At 39.1% G+C, this 11,884-nt stretch overlaps 1 protein-coding gene across 2 annotated transcripts; it reads right to left on the bottom strand.

Moving 5' to 3' along the window:
- Positions 1-7,406: 7,406 nt before the first annotated feature.
- On the bottom strand, positions 7,407-11,367 carry snrpb2 (small nuclear ribonucleoprotein polypeptide B2). Of its 2 annotated transcripts, none has more exons than XM_079421179.1 (7): positions 11,315-11,367; positions 11,060-11,150; positions 10,793-10,965; positions 10,372-10,503; positions 10,189-10,230; positions 8,976-9,064; positions 7,407-8,256 (listed from the first exon to the last, which is right to left on the bottom strand). In XM_079421179.1, the coding sequence occupies exons 2-7, from the start codon at positions 11,121-11,123 to the stop codon at positions 8,097-8,099; spliced, it is 660 nt and encodes a 219-aa protein (XP_079277305.1). In that variant the 5' UTR covers positions 11,124-11,150; positions 11,315-11,367; the 3' UTR covers positions 7,407-8,096. The 2 variants fall into 2 exon arrangements, with proteins under 2 accessions (XP_079277305.1, XP_079277306.1); XM_079421180.1 differs by lacking the exon at positions 11,315-11,367 and adding an exon at positions 11,291-11,314.
- Positions 11,368-11,884: the final 517 nt, after the last annotated feature.

The raw sequence follows: 11,884 nt of genomic DNA, 5'->3' as shown, positions 1-11,884 counted from the left end.
ATAAGGATGAAGAAAAATGTAGGGATGGCCTTAGATTAGACTGAAACTGATCAGTAAGGGACAAAACAAGCACTGTTAGACAAAGTAAAATAACTGCATTAGCATCAGCAAACACAGAGTTACATATATTTATATTAAATTATTTACAATAAAGCATGCACAATGAACACGTAATGCGCGCACATCAGTCTGCATGCATTCTGCTCTTCTAAAACTAATTTATGTCAGTTGTTTACTGGTATTCATTTGCATTTAAACGAACCCAACAACTGTCTCGGATTTAAATGCGTACAACCTTTCTATAGGCTGTTAGCTGTAGTCTATACGCAGTACTCAACTCAATTTCTTTCTTTTACAAGAATAGGCGCAAATTTGCAGAGAAAAAAAAACACTGAACAATTGCACTTTCCCTTAATAAATAAAAAGTCATGAATATCCTACCTTCACAGCATTTTTCCTTTTGTCTCTCCGCGCGAGGACGTGCGCATCTTCAGATGTGTCTCCTGTAGTTTCTGCTGTATGTGATGGAGTGAGGTGCTGCTGTTCTCTCTTCTGATGAATGAAGCAGTGCCCTGCGCCTCCTGCCCTCTAGCGGCACTGCTGTGCGTCTGATCACAAATCATCCTCGCTGCTAGTCCTTCGCCAGTTCAACACATTTTTCTAAACATGTGCTAATAAATCCCCCAGTACTCAGAGCTCACATGGGGCAAGTTGCATAAAAATAGCCACTATGTTAAGACTTGCTTTTCTGATTCAAATTGGGTCTTTCTACCTTTTTGTATCTGACTTTAAAAAGACCAGTCATGAAGAAAACAAAATAGATGACCAATTTTTTAAAGACTAGTCTAAGCAGTTTATGCAACCGGCCTGTTAGCTTTGAGCAGAGCTGATGAAAGCAACAACCGGACGAACCACGGAATAGAAAACTGATAATGAACTTTTATTATAAAAACTATTTTATCACAGGAAAGGGGTTGTTTTGAGGTGAGGCAAAGTAACAAAAGGTTCCTTACAATCCCAAATTCATGTTCTCAAGTGGCTGTTTGTATTAATAATCCAGTTAAACATGAAAACAGTCTTTTCCCCTCATATTGCAACATTTAGCACTTAATAATTTTGGTTATTTTTGCTCTCTTGTTTGGTTCACTGAAAAGTGGACATGATATTCATGAGATTCATTCATTCAGTTTTGGTTTCGTTCATATTTCTGTACTCATGTGATTCTTTGATATCGTTCTGTTTCAGGTACTCAACTCATCTCATCTCACTTTATTTCTAAAGCACTTTCAAAAACCACAATGGGCACCAAAGTGCTATACATTAAAAGTGAAGTGAAGTGAAGTGACATTCAGCCAAGTATGGTGACCCATACTCGGAATTCGTGCTCTGCATTTAACCCATCCAACGTGCACACACACAGCAGTGAACACACAACCGGAGCAGTGGGCAGCCATTTATGCTGCGGCGCCCGGGGAGCAGTTGGGGGTTCGGTGCCTTGCTCAAGGGCACCTCAGTCGTGGTATTGAGGGTGGAGAGAGCGCTGGACATTCACTCCAGCGCTCCTACAATTCCTGCCGGCCGGAGACTCGAACCCGCAACCTTTGGATCACGAGTCCAACTCTCTAACCATTAGGCCACGACTTCCCCGGGGAAAAAAAAGGGGGAAAAAACAAATACATACAACCCAAATACATACAATTTACAACACATTATTAAAAGCTAAAGAAAATAAATGCGCTTTTAACATCCTGTGAAATGACCCTAGAGTACCAGCAAAACCTTGAGAGAAACAATCTAGTTCAACCTCAGATATAAATATCTGACAAGGTGATAAAGGGTCAGCAATTGACCCCGAGACCAAGACATTTTATCAGGCAATTTTATTTTGAAGTTACACTTCACCCAATAATCTAAAGGAAAACAGATGAAATTATATTTTGCTTAAAGATACTGAAGACTACTTTCTGACCATTACCTTTTTTCCAATTGTGTCACAATATTTTCATAACATAAAGCCAATTTTCCCATTAAAGTCTCATTACTGCAGTGGAAAAAGATATTGCTTATTACAAAATAGCTAAATGTGTTTAATTATCCAGAAAATAATGTTACAATGAAAGCATTTCATTTCGACATTCAAAATGTGATGGAGGTGAACAAGCTTCTGTAACATAAAGTAATCTGTCAGAATGCAAAACTGTATCAATGGCTTCATTGTCTTAATGCAAAATAGCTATATCTTCTTTTCTCTTTTAATTTAGGGTTGAAATATGACTTTTCGTGGGATTCACAAGATGAGATTCTGTTTGCTGAGCACTAAAATGGGGGACCAGCCATCTGGACAAAGAAGAAAGTGAAACAGGTGTCGTGTTAAAGATTTATTCACATGTAGACACAGAGCATCGTGCTGTCCTCCACACACACAATCCTTCACTCCCTGACAGAATCATTTCTGAACATCCTCTAAATTTACAGCTCTGATAGGAAAGTATGGTAGATTGCTGCATGGACAAAAATACCCCCCCCCCCCCCCCCCCACACACACACACACACTGTCTTGGCAAAAATTAGCCATAAAAGCAGCACTGAATGAAGCTCATTATAACAGGAAGTGAAGAAGCAGTGAGGCTTTAATGGTGGACAGCTGTGTACCTCCATTAAACCGCATGAGAGACCTGGTGAACTCGTCTGACAGCAGCAGCAGAGCAGACGCCTTCCCAGTCCATCCCAAACACACTGTCTGAAGGTCAAGCATGCATGACTTACTTCACAGATTGTGTGAGGCTAAATTATGTCAGAGCTGCGTAGAAAGAGATGATTGAGCTGTCATGATGACGAGAGATCAGTAGTCTGCTCATTTAGAGAGTAAATCAGGGATGACGGTCGCTGATATCTTCTCATTGCCTTTTCCCCAGTAGATTTATAAAAAGACTTGCTGAACTATTTTATAAAGGGATAGTTCACCCAAAAATTAAAATTCTGTCAACATTTACCCTCAAGTAGTTCCAAACCTGTATGAATTTCTTTGTTATGCCGAACACAAAGGAAGATATTCTGAAGAATGTGGGAAACAGAGCAGTTCTGGGGCACCATTGACTTCCATAGTATTTCTTTCCTACTATGGAAGTCAGTGGTGCCCCAAAACAGCCTGGTTACAAGCTTTCTTCAGAATATCTTCCTTAGTGTTCGGCACAACAAAGAAATTCATACAGGTTTGGAACTACTTGAGGGTAAATGTTGACAGAATTTTAATTTTTGGGTGAACTATCCCTTTAACTGACCACAACAAGAAAGTTGTTCATAGTTAAATCATTTTAAACCTTTTGGGTTGTTGCTATGGCATTGCTGTATGGTTGTTAGGGTGCTTGTTTGGCTGCTAGGGCATCTGTGGCAGACAGAGATTATCTTACTATTGGGAGATAAGAGGGTCTGTATTACTTACTATTGGATAAAGTGTAACGGTCACCTTGGATCATGCCTTAATAACCAATCACATTACAGCCTTAAAGGAACACTCCACTTTTTTTGGAAATAGGCTCATTTTACAACTCCCCTAGCATAAATCATTCAATGATTTATGCTAAGCTAAAAGTGCTACCGCCAGACCCGGAGATCGGCTGAATGGATTCAAAAACGGTAACACTCAACTGTTTAACTCTAGGGGAGTTGTAAAATGAGCCTATTTCCAAAAAAGGTGGAGTGTTCCTTTAATGTCACTGAATTTCAGTCCGAGCTGTGCGAAACTCAGTCGTCGTTTTCAGATACCATAGGAGTGAATGGGAAGTGCCGTAAGCCGAATTCCACTTGTTGCAAAAAGTCAGTGACTTCTCTTATAAAATGGCACTTTTTCGATGTAAACTCTAAAAATAGTTCAATCCAAAAGTACAATGGAGACAAGTCTGCTTACAGACAGGAAGTTAAAGAGCTGGGTGTCTGGTGCCGTCACAACAACCTGGAGCTGAACACACTCAAAACAGGGGAGATGATTGTGGACTTCAGGAGGAACCCCCTGCACTCCCCCCACTCACCATCATGGACAGCACTGTAACAACAATGGAGTCATTCAAGTTCATGGGCACCACCATCTCCCAGGACCTGGAGTAGGACACTCATATAGACTCCATTGTTAAAAAGGCCCAGCAGAAGTTATACTTCCTTCACCAAGTGAGGAAATTCAGGACAGTCTGTTCTGTGTTCATCCATTACTGTCTAGTTTGGTTCACCTATCAAATCAGACATCAAGGGCCTCGTTTATAAAATGTTGTGCAGAAACCATCCTAAATTTGATCTTACGATCATCTCTCAAATATGCGAACGTGTGATTCACAGAATGAACGTACGCACAGAAAGCGCACATACACCTCTCTTTCAGATGTGATATGAGTCTTGAATTTGCGCGCAACTGAATGGTTTCAGCTCTCTGCCTTGTAAATGACGCCTAATTAATATCATTGACATATAAAAGATCACCGGTCATCGTCCAAATCCTTTAATTTAGAACAGTGAGCTGCAAGACCAGCTTACATTTCCAAAAACCTGCAGTACTCCGACAAGAAAAAGTGTGTACATCTGCTCAAACCCTGACGTGACGCTAAGCATTTTTCCATGTCAAAGGCAGTTTTTACAAATATGTGCGCTGACGTGCGTATATTAAGTATATGCACACTCTAAGATCACATCTGTGCATACACACGCTTTATAAATGAGGCCCCATGAGACTACAATGGACAGTCAGGACTCCAAGATCTGTACACCTCCAGAGTGAGGAAAACGGCTAATAAAATCACTTTGGACCCCACACACCCAGCTCACTCTCTCTTCCAACTATTGCCTTCTGGTCGGCGTTACACTGACACCGGAACAGCCAGTATATTCTGACTGAACAATTAAAGCTTTCATAACTATACATTGTCCATCATAACTGACATATGTATACATAGGATCTGAAATTTGCACATTTGGAAATAACATCTGTACATTAATTTAAATAATTAAAAAAGAAATTCTATACTTCTACTCTATATAGTGCATTATTAAATTTTTCTGTTTTTCTTATATTAGTGTTATATTCCATCTCTACTGTGTAATTCCTATGTATGTCTGCACTATCATATTTGTTTGCACTATGTCCATACTTTCTTCTGCACTGGAAGCTCCTGTTGTCAAGTCAGATTCCTTACTTGTTAATAAAGCTTCTGACTTTGACTACCTTTTAGATTACTTTTCACCTAACTTGTTTTAAACTTACCATAAAAAGTACCATATAAATATTAAAAAAGACAAAGAGAAAGAAAATATATTGAGTTATTTGATATTTTTATTTATATTTAGCAGACACTTTTAACCAAAGCGACTTACAAATGAGAACAATAGAAGCAATCAGACCAATGAGAGAGCAACAGTATACAAGTGCTGTGACAAGTCTCAGTTAGTCTAGCACAGTACACATAGTACTGTTGAAGGTGATGGTCCTTCATCCAGCTAGATATGTCCCAGACAGGCTGCAATGCGAACAGCTACCGTTGTATCATCTGGTTGCAATGAGAAGTAGAGTTGAGTGTTATCAGCATAGCAGTGATAAGAAAAGCCATGCTTCTGAATGACAGATCCTAATGATGACATGTAGATGGAGAAGAGAAGAGGTCCAAGCACTGAGCCTTGAGGAATCCCAGTAGCAAGAAGTTGTGACTTAGAAACCTCACCCCTCCAAGACACACTGAAAACCTGAGAGGTAAGACTTAAACCACAGGAATGCGGTTCCTGTGATGCCCATCTTTATGAGGGTGGACTGGAGGATCTGGTGGTTAACCGTGTCAAAAGCAGCAGACAGATCCAGCAAGGTGAGTACCGAGGATTTGGAAGCTGCTCTTGCCAGTCTCAGGGCTTCAGTAAGCCAGATGTTGGGTGTTGTCCAGGATCTATTATATGTTTTGAGCACAACTCGCTGAAGTGTCTTTGCTATGAATGGAAAAAGGGATATCGGTCTGTAGTTTTCTAAAAGTGCTGGATTAAGAGAGGGTTTCTTAAGCAGTGGCATTACCCTGCTTAAATGCTGTGGGAAATATAAGTGTGAAGAGAGGTGTTGATAATGTGAGAATGCGCAGGTATGACAGAAGAAGAAATGGCCTGAAGGAGCTGAGTGTGGATAGGATCAAGAGGACAGGTAGTAGGATGATTGGAAATGATAAGTTTAGAAACGTCTGTCTCCGAGTGGAGAGTGTGTATTTGTCGTTATGAAGTTATCATCGGTTTGTGGTGTGGGGAATTGGTCACATTGTTTTATTTATGAAGAATTTAGCAAAGTCATTAGCTGTAAGGGTTGATGAAGGAGGAGGGGGAGGAGGACAGAGAAGAGAAAGTTTTGAGAAGTGTGCGAGAGTCAGAACAGTTGTTAATTTTGTTGTGGTAGTATGCCGTTTTAGCAGTGGAGACATTTGCTGAAAAGGAAGTGACTGATACACACTAAGGTCGGTAGAGTTTTTTGATTCACGACATTTCCTCTCTGCAGCCCTGAGTCTTGAGCAATGTTCATGGAGAACATCAGACAGATGTTAGCGTGGAGCAGAGTGTGTCAGTAGCACTGTTTGTGTCCAGTGCTGAAAACAGAGGGTGAAGGAAGTGAGAGGATAGGCGAGGGAGAGTAAGCGTAGGTGACCTGCGGAGGAGTGTGTGCTGCATCAGAAGTTAGTGTGAGGTTAGAAGTGATCCGAGGTGTGTAATGGAGTAACTAAAGTGTTGTCAGTGGAGCAATAGCGTGTGTAGATGAGGTCGTTTGTTACCTGATTTGCGAGTAGCCATAGTAGACACTCGCTTGAGATCAAATGAGGCGAGCAGTGTTGAAGTCAGTGTTCTGGCTGTTTGCATATTTTATTATTTTCCTCTTTAAATGATGTAGAGAGGGTGAGCTGCAAGAATTTCTTGAAGACGTTTTCACTTGGCTGTTGAGAAACTAATTCCTGTACTTCAAAGGAGAGCAATAATTCAGTTTTAGGTAGTGGTTTAGTCTGTTTCATATTTCTCATTCCTTCCATTAGCTCTTGCATAAGAGTTGATGCAAGAGTCTCAAGTGACAACTGGGAAACAAAAGGTCTGCTCATCCTTACCATTAAAGCTTCCCAGTTAAATTTACCTGTTGAAAGATCTCTATAGCAAAACATTTGTCCTGTCCATTCAATCCACTTATCAGAAAGCTTTTAGCTGAGCTTTTTTTTCTTTGTGGTATTCTATATTTATTTATGTGTTGAAATGATGCTTAGTGGAGGGTCATTATGTGCTGGGACTAATTTGATAGTGTGTCAGTTATTATGCAAACCTCTCATCATGGCATTTTAAAAGCAGCATGTCTGAAAATGTCAGTGGCCTCGGTGATCAGATCCCCAGCGGTGTAAATGATGAGACCATTCTTTGCTAAAATATAAACATGACCGATTTAATCTGCTGTTTTGTGATACTTGGCCTACAATAAAATGCACATCCTTGCAGTAAATCAAAACAGATATAAAAAACTAAACATTTTGTACATAGACAATGAAAATGCAGAATGGTGTATATATACCCTGTAACCAGCGTTTCTGTCAGTGTTGTATCATGCTGCTGCATTGCTGCAAGCTGCTGTTATTGATGCACCTGTCAGCTTGTGCCTAAATTCATAAAAGAGTCCAGAACAAAATTTAGAGCCGTGAGCGCTGACGAAAATGGATGTTACAATGTTCTGTGCCAAACCAATTATTTCAGTCCTTTTGTCAGGTACAGAGTTTACAACTGATCTCAAGTCTCTCAATTACAAAGGTGTATCTAAAAATGGCTTGGAACAAAATGAGGGTGAGTGCATTAAATAGTGCCTTATTTTTGGGAACTGTTAAATGATGCTAATTTTATTAATCCACAGTACAAAATAAAGATCTGCCCTGGAATATCATGAAGTCCTCAGTGACAAAATAATTCCCATATAAACAAAATAAGGAAAACGATACTAAACGGTCACTGAACAAACATTACAAAAAAAAAAAAAAGGTTGAATGTAAAGACAAACACAAATCAGAAGTGAGGATCTGCCAATCAAAGCCTCAGTTACAGTCCAATAAGTGTGAGCCAGGTCACTTTTTGGCATATGTGATTTTCATGGCACACGTGGCTGTGATTCTGAATCCCTGCAGCGCATCTTTTGCAACTCCAGCTTGAGCCTCGCTCTCAAACTCCACAAACGCAATGTCATGCTTTCCTGGGACCAGGCGCACTTCTTTAAACCCTGGAAACCTGAAGAGATGGAACAAGAGGGGAAGTTAAAAAATCTGAGGAGAAAATCTTGCTGAAGCTGGGTGATGTATATATATATATATATATATATTTCCAAATAGAAGCGATCATCCCTATCTCCTTGTTGTGGGGACTTTCGAATGAGCAGGGCACGTGTGTGTCATTATGTAGTCGTTTGGAATGCACTTGAAGGGAGTGTAATTTCCTCATTTTCATTTGGGATGTTCCCGTGACAACGCAGCACAGTGTCCGCCAGCAGATGATGCTGTTTTAATGTCAAATGTCTTTTTATTGTTGTTAGCATAACTGTTGCAAATAAACATACATTTTATATTTTAATTATATATTTTAATATATAAAAAATAAAACTTTTTAAAAGGTATATTTTTTTATGCTGTTGTCCATCAGTGAACCTGCTGACACACACCGTGCTGCGTTGTCACAGGAACATACCAGCTGAATGAATGAATGTGAATATATATATACACATGTACATATATGTGTGCATGTATATGTGTGTGTGTATATATTTTTTTATTCAAAAGGAAAACAGTAGATTTATACTGTTTAATAACAGTTAATGTTGTTGCTCTAAAAAAAAAAAAATTCCCATTTATGTGCACACTGTAACAATACATTAAAAAGATCATAGATAATCCTTTTGCATTTATTACTATAACATTTGCTTTTTTTAAATGTTTACTGTATTGAAAACTTACTGGTTGAATAACATGGAGAGCATCATCTCGTTGGTTTCTTCTGGGAGATTATTCAGGAACAGAATATAATTTGGTGGGTTGTCAGGGACCTAAATCAATATAAAATCATTCATTATTAGGTACATAAAACACTGGCTACGTTACATGCAACCAATTAATCTGTTTGTAATCAGATTGATGGCTCAATCAATTCAATCGGCAACTGTGACGTGGAGCAGGACAACCTCCCACCAGTCATTCTCATCCACAGGTAACCCGTTTTGGGCGTGGGGAGGGGCATTTTTACTGCTTGATAAATAGGAGCAACACGGCACAGCGGCTTATATGTATATTTATCTAGAAATGGATAAATATTAATTCTGCTGTTAAAAACAAATAAAGAAAGTGTAGGAGAGTGGTGTGCATGCAAGTATAGCCATATATCAAAATAAAGCCCTATTCCGACGAGACTAGTTTTCTAAACCACGTTTCAGTTTCGATACTTATCACCTGACTGATTTATATGTACCAGTTTGGACGGGACGAACATCTCCGTGTTTGTTACAGAGGTGGGAGGGTCTGTTTTGTACATCTGGGCATTTCAGAGATCACATGCTCTGTATGCGTGCATTGCGTAGTCATTTGAATTGATTACCATAGTCACCCAAATACCATGGTGAAGCTAAATGGCTCGTATAGCAAAACCATGTTAATGTGTGGTTACTTTACTTCACCTTTATTTATTTGTAAACCTGTGTTTAAATTTCATTAAGGTACATATGTAATTGAGTGCAGAAATGAACGCGAATAATTTTACCTGACGCTGATATTACAATAGCCAGTCTTGATTTTATTATTATTTTTCCTTTGCCGGGAGGCAAATATATCAAATGTGCACACGGTAAGAGCGTCTATGGTAATTCATGTTGGCCAAAACACACAAGGAAATGCGTTGTGAAAAAAAAAAAAAACATTTCACCGGCACTCACAGACATCGCATTCGGACAGGATTAGTTTTCTCAGAGGATCACTGAGTTTGCTGAAAAACAGGAGGTAAATTGCTCTGGAATTATTACAGAGGTTGTCTGAGAAAAACACAGACATGGCAGATTCGGACAGGATTAAAATCACCGTGCTGTGTAAGTACGTCTGTGAAACACAAATGTCTCTAACGACCCCCTGTAAAACTAGTCCCGTCCGAATAGGGCTTAAGCATGTGAATTGTGTGACATACCTGGACTGTGGCAGGTGGAGGAGGTTGTGTGTTTACAGCTCCCTGCAGGGGGAAAAAAACAAACATCTTTAAGCCAAATTTAATCATTGATCTGGTTCTCTTTAAATGTACATTTCAGCACAACTAGGTCATCAATATCATTTTCTAATCACAATGTCTCAGCAAACATGCATTTCAACTCACCCCTGATTTCTTGTTGACATTGGCGGCCTGTTCCTGAGCTTTCTTTTTCTTCTCTTTCTTCTTTTCTTTATCTCCATACGTGCCTCTCATCTTAGCGATCAGGTCGGAGTCTGTTTTTGCATACTGAATTCGCTACAAGTACACACTAAGGTTAGCAACTGAGAAATCATTTCTAATGCTTTGTAACGTGTAAACTGATGAATAATATGAATGACAACATCTGATAAACGCCCTTAGTGAATCACAGATGAAAGAAACTAAATATAGGCAAGTAAATACCAGCATTTTCACATTTTAGATAAACTTCTCTTTATGTGATCCAATTATAACAAAAGTTAAACTGAATCAAAGGACCATATTCCGCTCATTATTTTCTGAAATGTTAATTGTGTGACTGTTTTGTAGCTCCTAAGGCACTTACCATGGGTTTATTGTAGAAAGGGAATCCCTGAAGCTGTCTGAGGGCATTGGTGGCTGCAGAAAGCTCTTTGAAGACAACAAACGCCTGACCCCTCATCTTTGTGGTCTTTAACGCAACAATGTCCAGAATCTGGCCGAACTGGGAGAATAAAGCGTACAGGGATCTCTTCAACTCTAGAAAAGATGCAGGGGAAACAAAAATGAGTTCACAATCGTATCAATTATATAGTTTAATGGTCAAAAGTAGAAAACACATCAAAGACTTTACCGTCTTTCTTGATCTTATCATTCACATTGTTGATGTAGATGGTGTGATTCGGTCGTATGTCCATGATTAATATTCTCAGGCAAAAACCAAACTGAAATAAGCACAAAAAGAGAACGAATAAAGTGAACAACCACACAATGACAAAACACACGTTAGTAACGTTACAGACTACTGTTATTATCGCGGAGTGCTGCTTTTCTAAATTATAAACCTACAAACAATTTACTAAACATGAATGAATCGCCTCAAACTCACCACACTGCTGAGTCTGAGCGGAAACTGCCGCCACGCTTCCTCCTCCTCTGGTTTATTGTGAACAGTTGCGCCACCTGCTGTCGCGGAGTGATATTAACATCTTGGTCAAACTATAGATATATGGGTCAAACCACAAAAGTGTGTAGGTTAAGAACAAAAACAACTACGACTAATCTGGACTGGGTTTCCCAAAACACCGTAGGTCTAAATTGATTATAGCTCTATGGGTGACAGGTTCTAAGGTCAACTTAAGCTTACGATGGTTTTGGGAGCAGCCCTGGACTGCAAAATTAAAATGTTTAAAGTTTGCCAACCCTGCAAGTACTTTAGGATAGACTTTCTGAGTGGTTGCTAGGCAGTTTTCAGTAAGACATATAGAATCACTAATATTCCAGGGCCAATTTTGTACCACTTATGAAAACCTTGGTTAAAATTCTAAGACAGATTCAAAAAGATATGAAAATTATTATTTTTTTTCTTATTTTACATCCAGAAATTAATAATGCACGCCATAAAAAAACACAAATGAGAATATAATATGACAATGAAAACATTTTATTTATTTTACAT

This window comes from Barbus barbus, assembly GCF_936440315.1.
Source record: "Barbus barbus genome assembly, chromosome: 7".
In the NCBI taxonomy this organism is placed as follows: Eukaryota; Metazoa; Chordata; class Actinopteri; order Cypriniformes; family Cyprinidae; genus Barbus; species Barbus barbus.
The sequence above is the reverse complement of the archived record's forward strand: the minus strand, read 5'-3'. Positions and strand labels throughout refer to the sequence as shown.